At 40.7% G+C, this 27532-nt stretch overlaps 3 protein-coding genes across 8 annotated transcripts in view; 2 read left to right on the top strand and 1 right to left on the bottom strand.

The window, feature by feature from the left end:
• The first annotated feature begins 1280 nt into the window (after window positions 1–1280).
• On the top strand, window positions 1281–1958 carry LOC131230595 (uncharacterized). Its single transcript, XM_058226496.1, has one exon. It carries the CDS (start codon window positions 1281–1283, stop codon window positions 1956–1958), a length of 678 nt encoding a protein of 225 aa, XP_058082479.1.
• A 4973-nt stretch (window positions 1959–6931) lies between these two features.
• LOC131230594 (uncharacterized) lies at window positions 6932–7648 on the top strand. Its single transcript, XM_058226495.1, has one exon. The coding sequence runs from the start codon at window positions 6932–6934 to the stop codon at window positions 7646–7648; it is 717 nt and encodes a 238-aa protein (XP_058082478.1).
• Window positions 7649–16605: 8957 nt separating this feature from the next.
• Window positions 16606–27532, bottom strand: part of LOC131230211 (SKP1-like protein 21) — a 37630-nt gene continuing 26703 nt past the window's right edge. For 2 of the 6 annotated variants that reach the window (XM_058226027.1, XM_058226029.1), the window contains exon 10: window positions 17065–17407. In XM_058226027.1, the coding sequence (XP_058082010.1) occupies window positions 17304–17407 (104 nt within the window). In that variant the 3' untranslated portion in view covers window positions 17065–17303. Of the gene's footprint in view, window positions 17408–27532 lie in introns of all 6 variants that reach the window. The other 4 variants (XM_058226026.1, XR_009163904.1, XR_009163906.1 and 1 more) reach the window with 4 other exon arrangements.

Genomic DNA, 27532 nt, shown 5'->3' with positions numbered 1-27532 from the left:
CATGCTCACCTACGCACATGCGCACCTTTGCACACGTGTCATGGGTGTCGAATCTGAACCGTCCATAAGATGTAAAATCCCATGAAACCTTAAGGGGTGAATTTTCACCCTGATCTAAGATTCTGGTGGGCCATAGCAAAGAGAAATTCAAATCAAGGGAAGAAACTGTTTGCATTTTTCATGGCCCACCAAAGTTTTGGATCAAAGTAAAATTTCGTACTAGGGGGTTTCATGAGATTTTGCTTCATGTGGACCGTTCAGATTTTCGAGACTCATCAGATATGATGAGTTCCCAAAAAAGTTCGTATGTAGTATGTACGAACTGGTTCGCAGGTGAGCGCTTCCGTGTGTGTGTGTGTGTATATAAACTCACCTTAGAGTCAATGAGAGCTTGCAATGGAGAGGTTGAAATTTGGGCAAGTGAAACTAGGTTTTGAGTTGTGATTTTAGCCCGTGGATACCCACTACACTCGACCTAATTTGGTGCATACTTGACCTGACTCAGTAATTGTGACTGAGTCGGACTCAGTCCGGATTAATCCAAGCTAGGCTCGGATTTGGACTGGGTCAGGCATGCTGGACTCAGGGTTGAGTTTGAGTCAAGCCTATTTCAAAACCGGATCAAGTGGGGTCAGCCCTAACTCGATCTAACGCAACTCGATGCCCGTCTCTACATCCAAGTTTTATTGACCTTATCAGCGGAATGGATGGAAAATAAACATTACCGTCGCGTAGAAAGCTTGTAATGGCAGGCGTTCAATTACCACTTTTTCCTTTGGTATGACCCACCTAAGATTTGGATTTGCTTGAATTTTCGTACCATATCCTGTAATGGTCTGGAAAGACGGATGGACGGAGTGGATAATCAAAGTAGGCCGACGGTAAGGTTGACAGCCACTAAGGTATTACCCGGGTAATTCCTGCCTCGCAACTACCCCTCCAACGAATTCCCCCCTCTTAAACCCAGCCTTCTCCTTCTCCGTTTTAAGAAAACCCACGTTCTCTCTCCGTCTCTCTCTCTCCCCTTCCAAGCATTCTCTCTAATCCAATCTTCCATTCTTCTAACTTCTCTTTTCTTTCCTTCTATAGCTATCCATTAAAAAGAAAAAGGAAGATAACCAAAAAAAAAAAAAAACCAACTCAAATCTCACCTCTCTTCCTTCCCTCCCAAACCCAAAACCCCAATTCAAATCTCTTCTACCCACACCCAAAAAACCCAATTCAAATCTCTCCTTCCCACATCCAAACACCTCTTTTTTTTAAAAAAAATGTCTGGCGGCATGGCCCCCACCTGCAGCGACATCCTTCCTCCAAAGGAAGAACAACACCACGAGCCCAATCCAATCGATCAAGACCGCCACCGCCTTCGTCTCATCACGTTCCGCCAGCTCAAAGCCCTCGCTCTTGTCACTGTCTTCTCCGCCACTGGAATGGTTGCCATCGAAGACTACGCCTTCGTAATCTTCTCCATCTTCTACATATACTTCCTCTCAAAAGTCGCATTCCCCACCCTCACTCCACAACTCGAACTGCCCGTCTTCAACAAGAGCCGTCTCCTAGGCCTCTACATCCCGATCTCAGCCCTGATCAGCCTCTTCTTCCCGATCGTCTACATCTTCCAAGGTATCTACAAAGGAGATAAGGAAGGAATCAAAGCGGCCGTCCCGTTCGTCTTCCTCCTCGCTGCCCAAATCTTCATGGAAGGCATGACGTTCTCCCGTCGCTTCTCGTTGCCAGTCCAGGCATTCGTTCCTGTCATATACAACACGAAGAGGCTCTTCACGATCATCGAATGGTTGAAGATAGAGATTAGGAAGGTAGAAGAACACGGATCGGAGATGAGATTGCACGTGGGGTGGGGACTGGCAGTCGCAAATCTGCTCTTCTGGTCTTTCAATCTGTTCGGGCTCTTGCTGCCTTTCTATCTCCCAAGAGTTTTTAAGAGGTATTATTCTTAAGGTAAAAGTTTGAAATCTTTTGTATTTTTGTTGTTCTGTATTATGATTTGGGTACTTAAATGTATTCATTGTTAGATCATAAGAACTGTACTTTTTCCTATTTTTACTAAATATATACTACAAGATTTATGATATATAGAAGATGAATCTGATAAATGGATTGGATGCCATACAACCACATCTATAAGTCTATCTGACACGCAAATGGTTCCTTTTCATTTCCAACCAGTGGTACAAAAGACATTCTCCAGTGTACATCAGTCGAACCAAGTCGAGCTTCACACAGCTCAGCTTGGCTCGACCAATAGCTAACCCTAGTTCGAACTCGGCTCAGCTCGCTCCTCGAGCTTGACTAGCCAGTTCAACTCAGTTTGATCAACAGCTTGGGCCAGTTGGAGCCGAGTTTGAGCCTGCACGACATTTTCTAAAAAACAGAGTATATCTTCAATTTCTCACATAATGCAAAACATTAATAGTACTTTATATATATATTTCATCAAACACCCAGCAAGCGGTATCAAAATCAAGAATGAGGGCAATCTTATAATGTAAATATTTTTTTTGTAGAGATTTGTTTCATATCCGTTCCTTACTCGCCACCGGCCGATCCCACGGATAATGTACGCACTCGAAACAACACTTCATTGACTCATTTCATCGAACGCTCGGCAAGCAGCATCAACATCAAAATAACCAAGTCACCGAGCGGATTTGACAGAGGTTTGATCGGACCGAGTCGAGCTCAGGCAAGCTCGAACTTAGCTCGAAATTTTTTTTGAGCTCAAAAAAATCAGCTCAACTCGGTCTGAATCCAATTTTGAGCCAAGTCGAATAAGCTGACCGAGCTAACTCGACTCCTGTACAGCTCTTCTCCATGATTGCTGCTCTTCTAATAAATGGTAAAAAAAAAAAAAAAAAACCCCTCAAATGGTCAGAGTGTTGGCGTGGCCTGCAAAGTAGAACTTGAGCCCAAGCTCAGCCCAATAGTCAAAACAAGCAGCCCAAGAACCAGCCCATGATGGTGTTATGCAAGAACCAAGCCCTAGCTCAGTGACTCACTTGTCTACAAGATGTAGGCTGTTCATTAAGCGTGCTCCATCATATATGATAAAAATGCCTTTTTGGTCATGGGTTCGGCGAACCTGATTGGTTCTTGAAATATTTGATATTTGAATTCAACTTTTTTTCATCATTTTGATATTTGTAATAACCAGGAAAGAAGACCCGGCTCCAGTTGTCGAAGACCAGATAAGTTAAAAATAAAAAATGAAAGAATGAATCTGCTTTGAGGTATATTTTAAGAATAGGTTAGATTCAACCGGCTGCACTTTCTTTTTATTAACTTATTTATAAATTGGGAAGAAAGGTTCATGACCTGAATTACAAAGACTAAGACCATTCCATATTTCGGGCTGGCCCAACCCTAGCACAAGCTACTACTAATAACCTTCATTACCGACGGCTCTACTGTCATTGGGATGACTTACTTCCAATGTATAGTACTAGTGGGGATGGTTGGATGTTGCATGTAGGCTAATATTATTTGAATTTTTTTTATATGACTAATTTATCAAATCACTAGAAAGACTTATTTTATATATATATGTCATCTAATTGTAAATGAAAAGGCTAGAGATTTATTAGACGAGTGATTGATGTGCGAATGTGCCCTCATGCTTGTCTATTCTCTTCCTCTTCATTAGTAGCGTGTTGTCACATCCCACGTGCTTCCTCAAGTGTAGAATGTGTGGCACTTGTCTCACATTCCTGTCATGAACAAACCATCTTTCCCCAAGTGAGAAGAACTAAAAACTCACAAGTGAGACAAGTGTGCACAAGGACACTTTGTATTTCACTAGAATGTAAGGGTTCTATAAGGCGAGCCTAATTGATCAATAATGTGGATGTACCTGAGGGTTGGATATTGTGATCGGGCATACTAGTAGCCCCTATTAGAATTGTGATCAATGTTAAATTTGGGTATACACGTACCACTGCGTCCTACCTAGAGTGCCAAAAAGGAGGTGTTGCTCTCAATTCAACTACTTAGGGTCGCTCATGTGACCAAGGACCTAGATCAGAAGTACATGTGCGTGTACGATTGCACAGGCGTGTCAAAGTCTATTCGACTCAAGGATATCGACTAAATTGGTCGATAACCCTACACCGAGATGGTGACATTGGAGACTAGATCTGGACCCAGAGTCCTCTCGATCATCGATTGATTGATTTAACGTGTGTCGTACTAAGGTGATTTGAGCAAGGGAAGGGGGTAGCCCTCGCAAATGATCAATTCATTTTTCCTTGCACCAGTGATTACATAATCAATCGATTTAAGGACTTTCTATTTCACCAACGATTTAACGTGGTATTCCTCAATAAGAATTGAAGATTTGTGCATAACAGAATAAAGATTAGCATAAATACAATCGATCTTTATTAATGTATTGGCCGTTTTATAACTGTCATGCTTTACACTCTTATTAAAACAAGAAGTAAGATAAATATTTGATGTGCCTATCAAAATAGGCGATCAAGGCAAATTGTCAGCAGGATATGACTGGGGTATGAACAATAGAATCGGAATTTACATGGACATGGAGATCTAACAACTTAAGGTTAATGATATTTAATTTACTCATAAGATAAATGTACTGCAGTGGGAGCCGTTGGGCAGTAGTAAACTATGAGAGGAAAGGTAAAATATGTATATGTGTATATAGATGTGTTTGGCGTGAGGCCTCGAGCTCTTGTTGGAGTGTTCCTTTTATAACTTGCTCGATACAATGAAAGCCTAATTGGGCTTTTGGGTCATTCGGGATTCTTCATGCTAGCTTTCTAGATACGTCATCTCTTCCATAAGAAACTAGGACTTACCTTGGAAAAAAAGGATTTTGAACTCGCTAGCTTTTCAGGTCTTCTTTTTTTAGCTAATCCTTTGCGGAGATTTTCATGACTCACTGAAGATTGGGCCTAGGAACCCCTAGGGCTAGTCTGGACTGATTGTGGCCGGTCAACATCTCTATTGATGGCCCACCTTGTTAATTTTGAGATGTTAGAAAGTCTTAATCAAACCCTATCTTACTTTTAACCACCCCTAAGATGATGGTCTGTGGTGAGATGAGATTTGACACTCAATACTGATTTTATAGTAGACTATAAGTTGGTTCTAGTTCCCCCATTCTCTTAATCCCGAATGGGTCATGGTTGTAGGCCTAACCCAGATAATGTTTCTATTCATCCCGATCGTTGCCTAATACTATGACGGATTCGTTAAGAGATTGATCTAATATGTGGATCTTCGGAATATTTTAAATCGTTGTTGATTCTCCGAACATTTATGGGGAGATCTCTCATTCTGAAAGGATTGCAAGAGATGATCTCGGGGATGAGATCAATATATATAGTTGTGAGATAAAATATACTCACCCGGTTAGTACCCAATCCACGTCATACCTCATCCCGACATGCATCTCCTCCTTAGCTAGGAATGGATTAGGTGAGACCCGGACCTGCCCAAGATGGTGAGGCGATTACCGTGGGCCCACCTTGATGTATCTATCCACGTCTATCCATTTATTATCCCAAAAAGAAGCAGATCCAATTAATGGGCGCCATATCATTGGAAATGGTGGTGATTACTTATTAACGGGCCAAAAGAGTTTTGGATCAAGCGGATATTTGTTTTTTTACTTCATCCAAGCTTATATGAACTTTTTTCTTTTTGTTAGCATGATACTGCGCCCACGGTCAGTTCACACTTCACTGTTAGCCACCCTCACCAGGGCATCGATGCCAAGACCTCGTTGTTGAAACGAGGTATCTTTTACTCAGTCTACCACTTGTGCTACGGATCTGGGTGTAAGTTTATTATGAACTTATCAACGGATTGGATGGCAAATAAACAATACGGGAACATTAAGGTGCGCTCTGAGAAGTTTTTAATGGCCAGGCCTTCAACCGTCACTGTTTCCTAGAGCATGGTCCACCTAAGATTTAGATCTTCTTAATTTTGGAATCATGCCCGAAAATAATATTTGGAAAAACGGATGGACAGCGTGGATACAAAATAGATAAATCAAGGTGGGCCCCACGGTAAGGGCCGTACCGTTTCGGGTGAGGGCAGTGTCTCACCTAATCCGCTCCCGTCCACCGTCGCTCCTTATTGCGCCACGTGTGACCGTTATCCTTCTAATCCAGGAAGCGAATTTCGTACTGAGTAACTCTTTGGGGGCAGACCTTTAATGCATGTCTTATCCACACCGTTCATCCGTTTTCCCGGATCATTTTAGTACATGACCCCAAAATTGATGCATTTCCTAATCTCAAGTGGACCACGCCCCAGGAAATATTAATAATAATGACATCCACCGTTGAAACCTTCCTATGCCCCACAATGATGTTTATTTATCATCCAACCTCTTTATCAGGTCACAAAAGTAAGTATGAAGGGAAAACACAAATATCAGCTTCATCCAAAACTTCCGTGAACCATAAGAGGTTTTCAACGATAGGCATTTAATTCATATTTTTTCCAGTAGTGTAGTCAGCTTGATTTTTAAATATATTTCGATTTTCCTATAATGTCCTAAAATGATATGAAAAAACGGATGAACGGCGTGGATAAAACACATACATCACGGTGGGCCCCACAGAGTTTACTCATTACGCAATCCGCTTCCCCTAGTCCCCTTCCCGCCTCGCAACTGCCCCTCCGGTGAATTCCCATCCTCTTAAACCCAGCCCTATCCGTGTGTTCGAAGAAAGCCCGAGCTCGCTCGCTCTCTCTCTCTCTCTCTTTCTCTCTTCAAATTTTTTTTTTTCCTTTTCAAACTCAAATCTCACCCTTTCCTTCCTTCCCTCTCAACCCAAAACCCTAATTCAAATATCTTCTACCCACACCCAAAAAACCCAATTCACATCTCTCCTTCCCACATCCAAACACCTCTTTTCAAAAAAAAAAATAATTAAAAATGTCTGGCAACATGGGCCCCACCCGCAGCAATATCGTTCTTCCTTCGGAAGAACAACACCACGACCCGAATCCAATCAATCCACTCTCCTCACAAGACCACCACCGCCTCCGCCTCATCAGATTCCGCCAGCTCAACACCCTCGCCGTTCTCGCTCTCTTCTCCGCCACTGGAATGATTGCCATCGAAGAATACGCCTTCATAATCTTCTCCGTCTTCTACATATACTTCCTATCAAAAGTCGCATTCCCCACTCTAACCCTACGACTCGAACCACCCGTCTTCAGCAGGAACCGCTTTCTAGCCATCTATGTCTGGATCTCAACCCTCATCAGCCTCTTCCTCCCAATCATATACATCTTCCAAGGAATCTACGAAGGAGATAAGGAAGGAATCAAAGCAGCCGCCCCACCTGTCGTTCTCCTCGCTGCCCAGATTTTCTTGGAAGGCATGACGTTCTCCCGCCGCTTCGCGTTGCCGGTTCGGGCATTAGTACCAGTCTTCTACAACACGAAGCGGCTCTTCATGATCGTGGAATGGTTGAAGATAGAGATTGGGAAGGTGGAAAAGGAGAATAGATGGGAGCTTAGATTGCAGTTCGGACGGGGACTGGCAGTGGCAAATCTGATTTACTGGTCTTTCAATCTGTTCGGGCTCTTGTTGCCTTTCTACCTTCCAAGAGTTTTTAAGAGGTATTATTCTATGGTAAAAGGTTGAGATTTTCGAAGGTGGATTGTCTGACAGTAGCAAGGTGGCTACTGGTATTTCCTCTGTAGGGCCCACCATGATGTATGTACTATATCCATGCTGTCTATCCATTTTTTCAGATCATTTTAGGGCTTGGTTCCAAAAATTAGGCAGATATAAGTCTCAGTTGGACCACACCATAGGAAAACAGTAGTGATTGAATTTCCACCATTAAAAATTTCCTAAGGCCCACTGTAATTCTTATTTTGACATTCAACCTGTTGATTAGGTCATATAGACCTGGATGAAGGGAAAAAATAAATATCAGCTTGATTCAAAACTTTCGTGGCCCCATTAAAATTTTAATGACGGTGTTCAATCAACACTGTTTTATGTGAAGTGGTCTACTTGAGATTTGGATACTTCATTCTTGGGCTCATGCCATGAAATGATATGAAATGGATGGACGGCTTGGATGAAACACACGCATCTTGGTGGAGCCTACAAACCGGGTCTGTATATTTTCTTTTTATGAATTTTTGTTGATCAGTTTTATAATTTGGGAACTTAAATGTATTTATTCTTATTAATAAAAATATATTTTGTTTTCTAGTTTTACTAAATGTATCTTGGTATTATCTTGGCCAAGTGATTGTGGGACCACCGTTGATTCCATAGCTAAAATATGTGATAAGGTAATAATTCACTCTTACCAGCGATAATTTTCCCTCTTACCACTTAAGTAATGGTCAATTTGAATTAAGAATTATTAAGAAATTATATTAATAATAAAGGAACTGAAATAAAATAACATAGGAAATCAGAAGGGACTGGAGGCACGTATTATATATGCTTATTTTAAAAGTGTTATTTGCCCCTATCATTGGTAGGGGATCGTTGTTAGGTTTCTAGCAAAATGCTTTCATGATATGACAAGCCTTGGTGGATTTGCATATAGCAATCATGAGGATTCCATAGCAAGAACTCAATATTACTATTCTGACAAATGGTATATTGTGAAAACAGGAATTCACTTTGCGTAGTTGCACAGAGAGAGAGAGAGAGAGAGAGAGAGAGAGAAGAAATGTGAAAAAAAGTGATACAACTGGTATAAGCTTTGAAAAATAAAATAAAATCTCTAATAGAAGATCCATTAGCTACATAGTTTTTTTTTGCTTGTTGCAGGTAGAGTTTTAAATTCATATTTTATCATCGAGAGTGTTATATATGTAGGTTTGTTTCTTAGAACTACAAAACATTGTTGCACCTCCGAGGGCGAATGCCCATCCTATAGTAGACTTATTGTCTCCCACACTAAATGTCCAACTCGCATGTGTTCTGAATAAAATAGTCTAAATCATTTGATTCTTTCCTTTAAGATAACCCAAAACGCTATTCCCAAATAGGTATGCATTCAATTTGGTTGTTAAATCCCCTATATGCAATGCATAATTTGATCATCTTCGATTCTGCAATTTAAAATTTACAGTTGGTCTCGGAGTGGTGTATACATCAGATATGGAGGATCGATATAGTCTGGTGAATCCATTTAAGGAATTACCACATTATCCTAACCTAGCATTCATGAAAGAATCAAAACTATATCTTAATTGTCAATTAATGGATCTTCACGGATCATATATGGGCCATCATCTGCATCGTTCACAGGCCCTGTGAAGCAATCAGATCACCAAGATGGGGTTTTAATTGCATATTGTGCTTCAAGATTGCTCTCTCTCTCTCTCTCTCTCTCTCTCTCTCTCTCTCTCTCTCTCTCTCTCTCTATATATATATATATATATATATATATATATATATATATTAGGGCTGTTCACAAGTCAAGCTAGCTCGAAAAGCTCGCTCGACTCGGCTCGAGTCAGCTCGGATTGACTCGGCTTGAATGGCCGATTCGAGCCGAGCCAAGCTAATTATTTGAAGCTCGAGTTGAGTTCAAGCCAAGTTTGACCAGGGGGCATTTCAACTTGACTCGACTCGAACTCGGCTCGGCTCGATTAATAAATATATTAAATATTATATTATATATATATAGCGGAACGCTCACCTGCAAACCAGTTCGTACGGACTACATACGAACTTTTTTGAGAACTCATCATATCTGATGAGTCTCGAAAATCTGAACGGTCCACATGAAGTAGAACCTCATGAAACCCCCTGGGACGAATATTTACTTTGAACCAAAACTTCGGTGGGCCATGAAAAATGCAAACATTTTCTTCCCTTGATTTGAATTTCCCTTTGCCATAGCCCACCAGAATCTTAGATCAGGGTGAAAATTCACCTCCTAAGGTTTCATGGGATTCCGCATCTTATAGACCGTTCGGATTCGACACCCATGACACGTGCACAAAGGTGCGCACGTGCGTAGGTGAGCATGCCTCTATATATATATAAACTTAAAAATAAAAAAATAAAAAACAAACCCTAGAGTCTCCACCTGACCGCACGCACCCCCTTCCCTTTCCCTTTCTTCTTTTTCTCTGCCCACTGCTAGCCGCACACCTGCCTCGACCACTACCACCAGTTTTCATTTCAGCTCCACAATAGTATGATTTTAATCTCTTGAGATCTACTTTTTAGGCGAGAAACCTAAGAAATTCGAGATGGGTTCTTCTCAGATTTGTTAGAGCTTCAAGGAAAACCAATGATCTGATTGGCTAGAGCTCTTTACTTGGATTTCTGATCTGTGTTTTGCTCTGTTTCTTTTCTAGTACTTGGATTTCTGCTGGTGGAAAAAGATCAAGAACAAATCAATTCTTACAGGTTTCATCATTCGATTCGAAGCTTTGTTTAGTTTTTTCATCAGGTTTTGCTTTGATTCTCTTAAGATTTTTGAATTTTCAATCAATGGAGGAGGATCAAGAACAGAATCCATTACTCTCTCACCCAACAAGCTCGAACTCGACTCAAGGTAAACTCGACTCGACTCGAACCACTAGCTTGACTCGAACTCGCTCGACAACTTTGGCAAACAAGCCAAGTTTCAATGTTGAGCTCGAGGCCAAGCTCGAACTCGAGTACATCATGGACAAGCCAAGCCAAGCTTTGCCCACCTCGACTCGACTCGACTCGATGCTCACCTCTAATATATATATATATATATATATATATATATATATATATAGGTAAAAGGTATTATGCGCTCGGCCTCACGATAAGCTCCCGTGAGGTCAAGCTGTGTGGGCCCCACCGTGATGCGTGTCGACCATCAATACCGTGAATTTGATGGGTCCCCTTTAAAGTATGGGATATCTTAAAAATCAACCGTATAAGGAACTCAAGTGGGCCATACCATCTAAAATCATGTGAAGACACCGTTAAAACATATAAAAGCACTTGGTGGGGCCCACCTAAAATTTGCATGCATCTGAAACTTGGTCTGAACCCTCATCCAAGTGGGACACACATAATGGAAGGGCTGGATTTGCAAACCACATCTCCGTGGGCCCAAAAAATGGTTATGAATGTTTTAATGGTGCACGACCCCTCTCCACCTCTGTATGTGGTGTGGCCCACACAAGTCACGAATTGACTTGATTTTTGAGACCTAGGCCCATGATGGAATGGTGCATCTGACTGATGGGGTAGATGTTCGAAACGCATCACGGTGGGGCCCACACAGCTCGACCTCATGGGACGGACTAGTGAGGTCGAGGGCATAGTACCTTTTCCCATATATATATATATATATATATATATATATATATATACGAAAACGCTCACCTGCGAACCAGTTCGTACGTACTACGTACGAACTTTTTTGAGAACCCATCATACGTGGTGTGGATCCAAAATATGAACCGTTCATGTGAAGCAGCACCTCATGAAACCCCGTGGACCCATGTTTTAATTTGATCTAAAACTTTGATGGGCCATGAAAAATGAAAACAGTTTCCTCCCTTGATTTGCATTTATCTTTGCTATGGCCCACCAGAATTTTAGATCAAGGTGAAAATTTGTCACATGGCGTTTCATGGGATTCCACATCACATGGACCGTTCAGATTAGACACCCATGGCACGTGTGCAAAGGTGCGCACGTGCGTAGGTGCGCAGGGGAGCATGACTCTCTCTCTCTCTCTCTCTCTCTCTCTCTCTCTCTCTCTCTCTCTCTCTCTCTCTCGCGCTATAGATAGAGATATATATATATATATATATATATATATATATATATATTGTAGGCTCACATAGGTTTGGGCCCTTTATTAAGCCATCCTTGTGGGCTCGCATTTGTTATAAGACCTATTGTGCCTTGTTAGTGGGCCATCACCAGTTTAATGTTTATTCTTAAGCCTCTTTCTTTCAGGCCTGCTTTTGTGCATCAAGGATCAGATCTGAACCATTTATTATGTATATAATGAGAATTCAATTTGGATCATTTGTTAGTTAGATAATTAAGCATTTAGATTTATCATCATGTGGATCGACCTTAAGTATCGTATCTGCATCGTCCATTCTATGGATCCTAATGTAAGATTTGATCATCCATCTAAATCAAATTAAAGATTTTATCTAGATCGTCCATCTTGTGAACACTATGCCCTGATTTGGAATGCTCATTGTTGATGTATAGACCATGTGTGTAAAATCCTGATTAGGCTCAGTATTGGGCCCGTTACCCATACTTTAGAAGTCGAAATGGACCATTGGTTTAAAGGAAAATGGGGAAATGAAATATAATTCTGTTTCATTTTTCTAAGATCTCTTGTTTTTCGACGATCAATGTTGGCTAACTATTTGGCCTAATTGAACTAGTTAATTATAATTCATTTAGAACGGGATTATGTTAGTAATCTTGAGTTTAAACACGTGGAATTGGATCTGATTGTGTTAACCACCACAGTGACCTCAATTGGCGAAGATTTCATAAATTCTGACTTACAACATTGGAATTCAGTAAAAGGATTAAATACAATTTACATTCAATGTGGACGGTGACAAAAATACAGAAGATCAACATTTGGCATGGACGTAAGTGGTATTGAGTAAATAGTGCCGGTAGTGCAAGGCTAAGAGACTCATCTCGAATTTACATGATTGCCATTATTTAGCTTAATATTCAGGAGAGTCACCTATATGTCAAGATTTCCTTTCATATAAATAGTGATGATGATGTGTCTGATTATCGTTAGGATTGATTAATTGGGCTTATCTTAGGAAATTTAATTGAAGGCCTCAATCAATTAAATGATTATCATAAATTTTGCCTGATATTTAATTTTAATTATTTTCATAAATTGTTTAAATTAAACATCTTTACTAATATGAATATATTTGGAAGCAGTAATTAACATTCCTACTCAATCCCATCATGTTCCTCTCTTAGCTAACTCCAATTATACCAAATGAAAAGAGTCTATAGAGACCTTGCCTTAGAAAATGAGGAATCTTATAAACCATCAGACAAAAATATTGAGTCAGAAGTTAATTGCTACGAGGTATGGTCCAAATCAAACTAAATGTATCTCAAAGTCATGAAACATGTTATTTCTGAGACAAAGGGCCATGCAATACTTGATATTGATAAAGCCAAGGTTTTCCTAACCGAAATAGGAAATTGAATGATTATCATGAATTTTGCCTAATATTTAGTTATATTCATGAATTGTTTAGATCAAACATTTTAGCTAACGTCAGTATATTTGTAAACAATTAACATCTCAACTCAATCACATCATGTTTATCTCTTAACTATGCTCAATTATATCAAACGAAAAGAGTCATAGAGATATCCGTGGGGTGCATGTAGCTGGACCTTGACTTGAAAAAGGAGGAATCTCCTAAATCACCTGACAATATGAGACATGGTCCAGATTAAATAAGATGTATCTCAAGATCATAACAAATATAATTTTTAAGATAAAAAGAAATGTCATACCTAATACTAATAAGGCCAAAATTTTCCTGCCCAATTTAAAAAACCAATTCAAGAAATTGGATAAGAATGAAGTGAGTTCATTGCTAAGCAAATTGACTTGCTTATCTTATGACAGCCAAGGAAGCATTCAAAAATACATCGTAGAATGGATTGAAGTGATTTCTAAAATACACTCATTAGGCTTCCAAATATAGATGACGAATTAGTTCACTAAATCATGAACTCTTTACTTCCGTAAAATAAGTTCAAATCTAAGAAACTTTTTATAATATCAAATTCCTTTATAATGAATCTTATTGTATAAATGATTTTGACTATTGAAACATGACTTTAAATCCAAAAACAATTTAAATCACTCACAAGTAATTCTAAATTGTACATTCTGTCATATAACAATTTCCCACTTGATGATTAAATGGAATCAATCAGTCAACACAGACCATTCACCATGACCTTAGCCCAAGACCGCACCGAGCACCGACCCTTCGATTTCAAGCCTACGCCTGGCCCTGGCCCTAAGTTAAATTTAGGGTGCCAAGCCCATTTTCACCCCCACCACGATGCTGCCTCAATTTGGATATAACCTAGGTCACCCCCTGCCACAAGCCAATGGCTGGTGGTCGGTGCTCTGTGGACCCCACTATGATGTATGTGTGTCATCCATGCCGTCCATCTAGTTTTTCAGATCATTTTATGCTATTAGACCAAAAATGAGGTATATCTCAATCTCAAGTGGACCACATTACAGGAAAGAGTGTTGAATGAGCATCGACCATTAAAAACCTTTTGGGCGCATAAAAGTTTCGGATCAAGCTGATCTTTGTTTTTTCCCTTCATCTGGGCCTGTATGGCCTAATCAACAGATTGGATGTCAAATAAACAGTACAGTGGGCCTCAGGAGGATTTTAATGGTGGATATCCAATCACTCTTGTTTTCCTGTGGTGTGGCCCATCTGAGTTTTATATCCTTCTCATTTTCGGGTTTTAGCCCTAAAATGATCTGTGAAATGGATGAGCGGAATGGATGAAACAAATACATCATGGTGGGGCCCACAGGGCACTGACCATCAGCCATTGGCTGGTGGCAGGGGGATCGTTTCGGTGAGTATCACATGGGTCTACCTATAAGGGGAAAAAAAAAAAAAAATTTGTTAAGCCCATGTGCGTGTACGGAGGAGCTCATTTACACGCCAATCCATGTGCAAACCTAGCACACTTGTGCGAGATCCTTGCCATCGAATCAAATGAGTTTCGTTATGTAGGTACATTTTCCAAAAAAAAAAAAAATGGGTCTGCCCATCTACAAAGTGAGCTACATTTTACGAAACGAATGAACGGATATAAATGCATAGGCAAGTTTCTAACAATGTGGCAATTCAATGAGCTGCCTGATTTTTTTGGCAATGGATCTATATGATGCGACCTACGTAATGGACGGCTTAGATCCTATAAACGTGCCATGATCCCACTTAGGTTGGCACATAGATGTGCTTCCTTGTGTAATTCTCTAGAATCACTTTCATTTGAGCGATCCTTGCCATCCAATCAATTCGAAGGAATGGACGGCCTATATCGTTTAGACTGAAAAAAGATTTGTGATTGAAATACTACCATACATCGCACCAGTATTTCTAAAAGATTTACACGTTCAATCAAAAGATGTTAGAGAAGCTTGTTCTGTACGCACAGGTATGTAAGAAATTCGATGCACACGCTAACAAATTTTCCTGCGTGGCAAGCAAGCACGAGATCCAAACCGTCCAGCATGTGGATCCAACCCCCTGACCCAGGAATCAAGCTGGATGATCGTAAATTGCACCACAATGTTTATAAAAGGCAAATGGCTCACCTTCCCCATAGTTTTTCAACCGTCCATCTATTTTGTAGTTTGTGGCCCATCTTACGAGCAGTTTCCCCAAGAGCATCAAAATGATGGGACCCATTGGAAGGGAATGGCTTGGATCTAAAGGAACTCGTTCGTGAAATTGAATTGATTTGCACTGTCCCTTTTTCTTGACCATCAAAATAATTCTAGAGAACGCCAGCAGTAAAAGAAGGCTAAAATGACGATTTGTCCACATCAGTGATTTTAACTTTCTATTAAAATAAATCTGAACCCTTCATTTTACAGGCCATTTTTAACAAAATCTGAATCTTCCAACTAAAAGTTTCAAAGAGAATTTGAGGTTCAAGTCCGCATGGATGAAAAGTCCAGATCAATAATCAACCTTTACAGTATAAACAACCTGGATTGTCTATTTCCCCGGCCATTTGATCAAATGGTTAAGATCATCCGATCAAAGTGGGGGATCACGTAATGGATGCGGTCCAAATCAATGACAGAACACCTCCGTTGTAATGGTTTATCAAATGGTTGAGATGATGTTGGGTTAGGTCATTGAATTTGCCTCTTCTACTGTGATTATCTAAACAAATGCAACACATGTATTTGATGTTATGCAAAGAGAAATGTGGGGTTGTTTTCAAATTTTATGGGAAATGGTCAGATAAAAGCCATTATACAGCAGCTGTATGCATTCATTCACATTCACCCAATCTTTCCCACAGACATGCTGGAGATGGCCAAGCACGTAAATCAAGCTGATCCACACACGGTGTGGATGGCAACAACAGAATCTATATGGACAACCAATGCAATGATCCTATATTCACTTGTGCGGTCCACCCAATGGATGGAACAGCCCAATCTTGAAGGTTAGTCCCAGCTTTTACATGGATCGAATATTTCCACAAACATGAGACGTTAGCGGGAAATACATGGGATGCATCACACATACAGCTGCCGTCTGTCTTTCTTCTATGATTCGTTCGCTGTTTCCTTCTTCCCATTGAGAGGGACCATCGTATGTGTTATGCGTTCGCCTGCAACAGCCAACCAAACGAGATTTTTGACCACCAACCAACATTCAGTGAAGAAAAGCACCGATCAGAGAGGGAGGATTGTAGTGGGTGAGCTTTTGGTCCTGGTCCATTCACAGTAAGGGCCCTTGTGTTTTTTTTTTTTTTTCTTTCTTTCTTTCTTTCTTTTGTTGAAAACCAAAATAAATAAAAATAAAAATAAAAATAAAAGATAAGGAAAGATAAGTTATTCTCTTTCATAATCGGGTAACCCATTCCATCATAATAGTTGATATACAACAAAAATGATTCGTCACAGCTGCAAAGGGAAGAAAAAGGTCATGGGTGCGTTTGGTTGCACCAAATATCACAAAATTGCATGATATCTTGCACAAAATTAGACTCTTTTTTTCTTTTTTCTTTTTTGGGAAAGGCAACACTACCAGGAATTGAACCCCGGATATCTCACTTACACATGCTATACTCTCTACCAGCTCATCCAGCGAGCAGGAGACCAAAATTACACATTAATATCATGAAACATCATGAAATTTTGTGCAACCAAATGCAATGCACCCTAAATAACTCTAGTTGCACAAGGAAAAGAAAAATACAGCCCTTGGGAAAATGGGAGGAGGCTGGTGGAAGGGGGCCAAAGCATGGCGGAATTGGCACATTTGGGCTCCAATGACTTGCATAAACACCTACATTTTTTTCTTCTCTTTTTTTGTCGAACATACAATGTCCCCTTGAATCAAAATTGCAATGTCATTACAGCAACGCACAAGAAAAAGAAAAAGAAGAAAGAAAGAAAGAAGGAAAGAAGCTTACATACGGATCTGTGCCGACGGTGCCATTATCTCTCTTGTTGCAGTCGCAGCAGCCAAAGCTGAAAACTGCTGTCCCAAGGCTCTGATAACCGTAGGTTGATTCATCTCTGATCCAGCCCTGCCCATTTCAAACAAGTTATATGAGTGCCAATTGCACTGGAAAGCCTTTGCTCTTTGACCCAAAAGGCACACTGATTGGCTGATCCTGTCCCAGTAGTGACCACCAAAGGACTATTTAAAACTAAATGGTTGGATATCCAAATTGATTAGATGAAATTGGATGGTTCTGATCAGTGTGATTCTCACAAGGTTTAAAGTTTGGGTGTATGGCATTGTTCACCACAATAAGGGGTTGTATCGGCCCATATTGGGCTGTTTCAGGCCAATACAGCCATATGGTTTCACAAGATGCTTTAAACCTTGGATTCTCAGGCTAATATACCCCTCCACAATGGCTTCCAAATATTGAATGGTTGGTTTGGAGTGTGTATATACCGCAGATGAGTTCCCACAATTTAGTTAATTGTGGCAACACACTTTAGAGTCTATCCAATGAGGAAAATTGATACGTTCAGGTCATTTGGCAGATTTGGGAGCAAAAAAGATAAATAAATAATTTCCAAGGCGACACAACTGATTACGCTCTCAAGTGGATGGAGGCCTCCGTGGGATCCAAATTTTTTATAAAAAAAATGTGCTGACTTGATTAGCAACCTGAGGTATTTTAGCATTGTTTTCGAGTTGCACAAGCCATCCCCTCCAGGGAAGGAAGTTCATGGGCTCAAGTCCCACCGTTGCTAGTTTCAGCCCAGTAGCAGGGAAGGAAACAGAATGCATGCTTCATATTAAATTATAATCAAAAGAGAGAAACACAAGTGTACCCAAGAACAACCCATTCATTCAAACATGCCAACAATCATCATCACCGAAAATCTCTAAGGTCACGGAAAATTTCGAACTCCTACATTCAGTAGGTGAAAAGACCCTCATATCCCTCCTCACTATCTCTATCCACCGTTTAGAGTCTCAATATCATTACATGTATTGATGACAAGGGATACACAAACATGTATCCATGGTGTGCCGTAAAGGTAGTTACAGGGCCGTAAATACATAAAGGTAACAGTGGCAACCATTACACGTTACGGGGTCGTACAGGCCATTACAGCCCCTGTAACGGCCGGTTACACCCCGTTTAAAGGCCTTAACAGGCCCATTACGGTCCATGATGGGGCCGATACATGTTTTACGGTGTTTTTTTCATGTTTTACGGTTTTTTTCAATTAGAGAGAGAGAGAGAGAGAGAGAGAGAGAGAGAGAGAGAGAGACTATAACGACCATTACAGGGGCCGTAACGACCGTTACAGCCCCTATCGTAAAGGTAACAATAGTGGCCATTATGGCCACCGTTACCGTTACAAAATACCTTGCATGTATCAGCATAGCCAATATTATCGCCGATAGTCAGAAAATTACGGTTGTCTGAGAGAAACATTTGGGAAACCTTGGGAAAAAGGTGGAATTATCCACTGAAACTTCAGGAAATGTTAAAAGACATGTTTACACATGCACATGTAAGAATCAAAATATTGCAAAAATCAACTGTACATAATAAGTGTCCATTTTATGGGGTCTAACCATGTGTTATCAAAAAAAAATCAGAACAAATAAATATATAGAATTTGTAGCTAATCAATAAATCAGCCAACACTCGTTAATATATACAGTTTCCACATAAAAAAAATCAGTACAAAATAAATATATAGAATTTGTAGCTAATCAATAAATCAGCCAACATTCATTAATATATAGAATTTCCACATTAATTTATAGTGGAAAACACATTTTTCCAATTTTTTTAAAGGTAAACACTACTAGGCACTGAACCCTGGATCACACACACACGCTACACCGTCTCTACCCGCTCACCTAATAGGTCATAGACATTTTTTCCAACATAACAATGAAAAAACAAAAAATCACAATCTCGATTTTCGTTTAAATATTTTTTCACCACAAATCCATGTCAAACGCATGAGAATCACGCATAGATATAGATATCCATGGCAATCCATGCTAACATTTGAAATAAAAAAAAGAGCATACAGATTATTTGTCACCTTTGAATTCTGGCCCATCCTCATTTCAAGTAGAGATTTCTCACCCGATGAAATAAATTCCAAAAAAAAAAAAAAAGAGGATATTTTTTGGGTCTTTGGAATTTTTCCTCATTTTTAATCAATTTTCGCTTATTTACGCATGTGTCCCTGGTGTTAGGTATATTACCACTGGTATCGGGGGTATTATCGATGGTATCACGGATAGCAGGGAACTTTTATAAGAGATTCTTCTCAAAATATTGCCGATATTATTAAATATATTGACGATATTTGAAAATTTTAAATTGCTAGCAGTTTCGTTATTGTTGACTTGCAGACACCAATAATATTAGCGATATTATAAACCATATTGAAGCATGCTTCAAAATCACTCCCTCCACTTCCTGGTCGTTTATACTTGATAAAATTTTGATGCGGACACTTCCCTACACCTGCACCCAAGTTTCTGCATTCACTTCACGACACTTCCCTACACACCTGCACCCAAGTAAGTTTCTGCATTCGCTTCATGCTTCGAAACTATAATTTCATGTATGAGAGGGGATCACATAAGACTCCACAGGCATCTGACTCTACTTCATCGTGCTTGTATTGGAGATACCCTTCTCGGTTTCTTTCTTTTTCTTTTTTCCTTTTTTTTAAAGGTAGCACAGATTTAAATATAGAAACCTAGAAGGCCAATACAAAAATCAGGGTTGTATGCATCAACCACAAGCCTAGCCAAAAGAGAGACATCAAGACCAACATCATCGCTAGCAATGAGAAATGAAATATTTAGCCTAGCATCAGCCGTCCCCCCAAAGATTAGCGTCTTTGGCTGGCGGGTAGGAAATAAGAAGATTCTGACGGTGGATAACTTGAGGAAAAGAGGGATGACCCTGACTAACATATGTTTGTGCTGCATGAGGAACGAAGAATCAATTAATCACCTCCTGATCCACTGCCCGTTCACCATATCCCCATGTGGGCTGAGTTTTGTTCCCGTTTCAGCATCAGTTGGTGTTTCTGGAGTCGGTTGATCTTCTTCTTCAGGCCTGGCATGGAGTTCGACTCAACAAGCCTAGAACTATATTGTGGCGTATGGTAATCCTCGCTGTTTGGTGGTCTGTATGGGAAGAGAGGAACAACAAATGTTTTCGAGATTCCGCTTCCCTTTCCCCCATTGTAGCCTCAAAGGCCAAATGCCGCATTGTTGAATGGGCGGCCCAGTCAAAAGTGTTAAAGGCCTATGACCTTCTTTTTCTTGGTGTCTAGTCCAGGTTGCCTTCTTGGCAGCCCCTCTAGCCCTCTTTTGTATATCTCTTCTGTTTTAATATAATTTTTATCTTTCAAAAAAAAAAAAAAAACTCGAGACACTAGCTACCATCGTTCTCTGAATACTGCTTGCATCTTCTGCTGTTGAAAAAGCTTTCCCAGTGATCAGCTGATTGATTCACCTCCAATGAATTCATGCCATTTGCTGTTGATTTCATCCACCGAGAACCTTGTAAAAACCTTATGAATCTCTGCCCATAGAGCAAAATTAGCCCATGCCCTCCCCAGGACCCACTGAATCGGTGACTCTGCATCCTTAAAGATCCTCCTATTTCTTTCCTTCCATAAATAACAACATATGGCACTCAATTTCCATAGGATTTTTCCTCTTTCATTAGGGGAGCATCTGCCCCACCCATGAAGAGGTCCCCAGATTGATGACCCAGTTCACCCCAAACAAACCTAAGAAACAGCACCAGACCTTTCTTGTCTCAAAGCAATGGATTAACATGTGGACTCTGCTTTCCTGCACATGAAATGTATAGTGTTTTTCTTCTTAAGATGTCACCACCAAAATTCTCCCCTTCACAACTGTCCACAAGAATGTCGCCAACTAAGACGCCGTAGCAAAGAACCAAACCAAATGCAGAAATGGGGGTCTTTATCTGTTTCTTACACACACACACACACACATACACACACACACACACACACACACACACACACACAGAGCAGGTCATGAAATCTCCCATATTTTCTCAATTCCAGACTTTACGATCTTCATGGGCAGTACTCTCCAGGACCTGGGCCAAGACTGCTAATAGAGCTACAATATCTCCAATCTCCCACTCCGTCAAATTTCTCCTGAACTGAACACCCCAAACTTATTTACCAGCCAAAAATGACCTACACTCTCTCATAAGGAGCACTCTCCAGAACAGTCTTGGGAATTTCTCTACTAAGGAGCACTCTCAATCCACACATCAAGCCAGAACCGAACTTTATTTCCACTGTTCACCTGAAGCTGTCTCCTCACCCAGAATTCTACCCCACCACTCCTTTTGTCATTTACCTTACATATGATCCTCCATATTATTGATTTAGCACAGGGATTTGAGCACTTTGGGTCCCATCCTCCCTCTTCTAACTGATATTTTTCCACCCCAATTCTTCCCTATAGTGCATCTTTTTTCCGACTGAAATCTCCCCACCATTTATATAAAATACTACTAATGCTTTTCTTTCATACTGCCTATCCCCAACCCTCCATCCTTTTTAACCCTTTGCACCTCCTCCCAGTAAACTAGATGGTATTTCTTCCTGTTCACTATTTGCCCATAGGAAGTCCCAATGGAATCTTTCTAATCTTTCCACCAGCAAGGCAGGCGCTCTACAAAGCGACATGAAGTAAATTGCGAAGTTGGCTAGGGTTGCTTTAATTAACATTATTTGGGCCCCAAAAGAATTTTAAAAACACTCCTCCACATTGCAAGCCTCTTCTCCACCTTTTCCAGGATAAGGCCCCAAGTCGCCCTTGAAGACACTTTTGCCCCCGAGGGGAAGACCTAGTTAAGACATTGGAAAGGACCCAGAATTGCATCACAGAAATACTGCTAGCTCTGCACCCGCTCCTTTAAAAGCCCAACACCAACCATAGTGCTCTTTTGGATATAGACTTCTAAGCCAGGCACTGTCTCGAAGCATCTTAATAACCCCTGTACATTTCGGACTTGATCCCCTGTGGGTTTGCATAGCATGAGGGTATCATCCGCAACTGAAGATGGGAATATCAAGATAGAAGAGCTAACCTAGAAGTCTTGGATCAGGTTCTAATCTTCCACCTTCTAAATAATCCTGCTCAAACCTTCAGCTACATGGTGGCTCCAACTGCCTTCAACACCTAGAGCTGGAGAACCACCTTGCTAGAGAGTCATTTATCAACATAGAGAAAGAAGTTGAAGAAACACACTATGCTATCCAGCTACACCATCTTGCACCATAGGTCCATAGCCCATCCCCCTTAACAAATAGAGCACAAATTGTGAGTCCACACGTTCATAGGCTTTCTCTTTGTCAATCTTGCACACCAACCCCTGTTTCTTCTCCATTTCTATAGAGTGGGTACACTCGCCACCATAGGTCCATAGCCCATCCCCCTTAACAAATAGAGCACAAATTGCGAGTCCACGCATTCGTAGGCTTTCTCTATGTCAATCCTGCACACCAACCCCAGTTTCTTCTCCATTTTTATAGAGTGGGTACACTCGCCACAAGAATACCATCTTAAGAAATGCTTATCCGAGACGAAAGCCCCCTAAAAAGGAGAGATCGACCCAGACATCCAGTTCTTCAACCTCTCCATTAACACTTAGGCTATGATTTTATTTATGCTCCACATTAGGCTTATTGGCCTAAAGTGAGAAATTTCCACTGCACCTCCTCCTTCAGGATTAAGAATATGAATAGGGCCCTGATACCTTTGTTCATCTTAGTCCTTTCATGGAAACTCCTTGAGCACTTCAACCAGGTGTTCTCTAATTATTTCCCAACGCTGATTGATCAACCCAGACATCCACTTCTTCAACCTCCATTAACACTTAGGCTATGATTTTATTTATGCTCCCCATTAGGCCCTGATGCCTTTGTTCATCTTTAGTCCTTTCATGGAACTCCTTGAGCACTTCAACCAGGTGTTCTCTAATTATTTCCCAACGCTAACGAACAAAACCCATTTTCAAACCATCCGGCCTGGGAGACTTACCTGGATCTGTGCTTTCAACCACATTAAGAATTTATTCCTTGCTTAAGAGTACCTCTATCTCCTCTGCACCCACTTTCAGGATCAACGAAAAAACAAAGACATCGAACGTAGGTTTGTCACTCTTCTCCCTCTGATACACCTTTCCTGGTTTCTCCATCATTTTAAATGACTGACCGACATAACCTAACATATCGCTTTGAGGCATCTCCTGATCACCATCAATTTTAACCAAACATTTAACATGTATGGCTGTTCTTACTAAAGTTGCATTCTAGATACTATCTTGATTTTGCAAATTTTTAGACCACTAGATTTTAAAACAAAATTTTGTTTTCAAATCTCCAATGTAGCATTACCCTTTCTCTAGTAGCATTGACCAGATCAATGTCATTGGCAAACAACATACACCATGGGAACTCATCCTGGATGATGGTAGTTAACTCATCTATAATAACTATAAAAGGCAAGGCTAATGGTACGCGTACAATTTCCAAGTGCCTACGTATCAAACATTGTACTAAGAAAGAGTATCAAATAACTATACTTCGTTAAAAACGAAGAGGTGCATCCCTTATGGCCACACACCCGCTCGTAAGGTATGGTGGTGTATTTGTGGGCCCAGAGGTGATGTTTGTGTGCAATGCAAACCATGAACGGATGATCCAAAACTCATGTGGGCCACACCATAGGAAAAATGTTGCCCAAACTTATAAATTCAATTGGTGTGGCTCGCTTGTGTTTTGGATCTGACTGATGTGGAGCTTCCCTTCATCCTGGTCAGGCATGCATTATGAACAGATTGGAATTTTTTATACACACAACAGTGAGCGCAACAAACAATATATTTCATTTCATATGGTGAGCGTTCTTTCCCATTCTTACCTATTTTGTGACCCAACTAAGTTATGGAGTAGCCTGATTTTGGAATGAAGGCCAAAAATAGTGTGGCAAACTTGATTATTGAGGTGGATTTTAAATATAGCCAACTGTCAGCCCCACTCAACTAGATTAAATTATCAACTGGGCCAGTCATGCAGGGGTGTCTATGTCCGACTTGTCCAATTCTGACCAAGTGAGACAACTTAGCAGTGATTCAGGGCAAGCTAGCACCTGATATCATGTATAGGTGGGATGAATCTTATCATTGGGTACGATACTTAAAACCTGTCTTCGTAAGTACTCTTTATCTTATGCTTTCTCCAAGTCAATAAGAACCATGTGTAACTTCTTCTCGTCTCTATGCTTTCCCACCAACTACCCAAGTACAAAAATGGCTTCAATCATCCATCTCCCTTACATGAAGCTAGAATGATTATTTGGGTTTCCACTTTTTAGTCTCCACTTCACTACCCTCTCTGAAAGCGCTCAAAATGCAAATTATAAATTTGATCCCCCGATAGTTGGTGCAAAACCACATCACCTTTGTTCTAATATGGAAGTATCATGATGCCTCTCCTCTATTCATATTGGCCCTTTCTTTGTTTGCAAAAAAAATCTCATAAAAGACTAGTTAACAAACTAATCTGATTTCACACAATAACTCCCCCTCTTCTATAAGTATATCACGTGTCCCAAAGGCCTTCATTCAACCTTGCAGCCGCTACATTTGCTTCCCTTAAAAACTGACTGATTGTGATGCGATAGTTGAATCCCAACTAATCGAGGAAAGGAAGGAGGTTTGAGTTCAATGTATGGCGCTATAGGCTGCCTTTTTATCTTTTTCTTCCTCTTCTTCTTCTTTTTCTTCTTCTTTTTGAAGAGGAAACAATGACATAATTAAATTAAAGTGAGGGAATGGAATTCCCAGTACAAAAAGCATCACGAGATACACCAAACTTAGCCAAAGAAGATACAGCAGGAATAACACTGTTCAAAGCCAGGGCAAACGAAATGTTTAGCCCGGTAGCCATGGTGTTAATAGCTTGGAAGTATATAACAGCAATTGAGGTGCAACGTTTGCTGAAGAGACCTGGCAAACTGCATCCACTGAAGTGTTATTCTTAGAAAACAGAAATACAGGATGGATTTCAAAATCTGGGTGTCCTTGACCACCATTCCGCAAGGCTACTTGATGCAGGACAATTAACCACTTGCTCTAAAAGCTCGAACTGTTAGAGCATGGCGAATCAATCCCTTTATCTCATAGCCCAGGCCCCACATCTCATGGGTTAGGACCTCGGCCGAACCCCCCTCGTGGGCCCCAAATCACATGGGTACCACCTCACACGAGTCACTCGCCTCACACGGGTGGGGCCCGCCTCACACGGGCCGCCCAACCCGAGTGTGCCCCTGGCCCTTGCATCCCACAGGCAACCCCACTCGAGCCCGGTGTGAAAATGCCCCTGCATTACTACTGATGTGAAATAGAAAAGCATCATAAGTTCCTGAGATCGTGCACCAGATAGCCAACCTTTTTTGCAGTTGGAAACTTTGGTGTCCCAGCCATTCTCAGAGGTGCCATGCCCAGCATACAAGATAGATTTCAAAATTGGTTCTTCTCCCTCCATTATCCTCCACCACCATTTTGCATGTCCGCATTTACATGTCGGATTTGTCTTATATCCAGATGACCAGACCTCCCACCTTTTTTTCCTTTTTTTTTTTTATATATATCCAGACCTCCCATTTTCACTGGCATACACACTATTCCCGAGGAATTTTCTGTGCATTGATTCAATCTTTTCTGCAGCTTTGACTAGGCACCTGAAGAGAGAAAGGAGATATAAGGGAATGTTGGCTAGAACAGCTTTGATAAGGGTTATTCTTCCTCCTAAAGACAGGTATCTATTTTCCATGTCACTAATTTTTTGTTGCATCTTTCCAGCATTGAATCCCAGGCTTCTGGCTTCAGTTTTCCCACCCCCAGCAGCATCCCCAAAAGTCCAAGGGGAAGAGCCACCCCCTCGCAACCAACAACCCCAACTAAAGCATAAACTTCACGAGGGTCCATATTCAGCCCACATATGTTATTCCTTGATAGGTTTATCCTCAGAAAAAATATTACATCAAAGCATGTTAAGATGTCTTTTATGTTTAAGACCTCGGCTGTTGAACCATCACCAAATATCAGTGTCATCTGCATATTGGATGTGGGTTATCAGACTGAACCATTTTCACACCATTAAACAACCCAACTTGCACAGCTTCTAATAATTTGCTCAAAGCCACAGCCATTCTGATGGATAGAAACAGCAACATCAGTTCCCTTTGTCAGATTCCCCTACTACTCTTGAAGAACCCTTTAAGAGTATCAATCATGATTGAGAACCATGCAGAAGACGTGCAGGCCCTTATCTGTCGCCACTCTCTACCAAATCCCATCAACATCATCAGATATTATAAGCAGCCTCAGTTAACACAAGCATACAAATTTTACATGACCACCTTCAGGAGCCAACCTCTTAGACCTCTTTTTGTGGTCATCTACCACCTCATGGGCAATAAAAGGCGCATTTGCTATGTTTTTCTCATCTGTGAGTGCACTTTGGAATGGTGCTAGTATAGTACCCAACAGCTTTCGCATTCTTGATGCTAGAAACCTTAGCAATAATTGTATACATACTTCCAACCAGATTATGGGTCTGAAGCCCCCGACCTCCTCTCAAGCCTGCAACTTAGGAATTATAACAACAAAGGACAAGTTATTCTCTTACTAGCTCTACCATAGAACTCTTGGAACATCTCCACGAAGTCGTCCTAAATAAAATCCCAACACTTCTGATGAAAGGCAATTGAGAATCCATTGGCTCCCAGCGCATGGTCCCCTTTGAGGTCGAACATAGCAGCATTCACTTATTCTCTAGAGAAGCTAACTTCTACGAAATCAACAGTCTCCTTGAATAACATTTGGGATCTCGACCATCTAGCCTTAGTCTAGAGTGGAACTTTTTCCTCAAACATCTTTTGGAATTGGTTGACAATGTGCTTGCAGAAAGCAATCTTTTCAATAATCATGACACTTCTGGCTCAGATGTTATGTGGTTACTTCGACAACACGTGCTGGCTATCATAAGAAAATAAGCAAGGTTTAAAGCAGGGCTGGCTATCGTCCGAAACTGGTATATATCACCCGATTCATACCAGTATCATACATGAACAATGCAGCTGTATCGGTTAATATCAGCTTGAAACAACCCAATACAAGGCGATAGGGGGCAATATCGGTCGCAAGGATAAGGTACATGATAACCCAATT

This window comes from Magnolia sinica, chromosome 17 (assembly GCF_029962835.1).
Source record: "Magnolia sinica isolate HGM2019 chromosome 17, MsV1, whole genome shotgun sequence".
Classification (NCBI taxonomy): Eukaryota; Viridiplantae; Streptophyta; class Magnoliopsida; order Magnoliales; family Magnoliaceae; genus Magnolia; species Magnolia sinica.
Note: the sequence above shows the minus strand (reverse complement) of the source record. Positions and strands in the feature narration are given on the sequence as shown.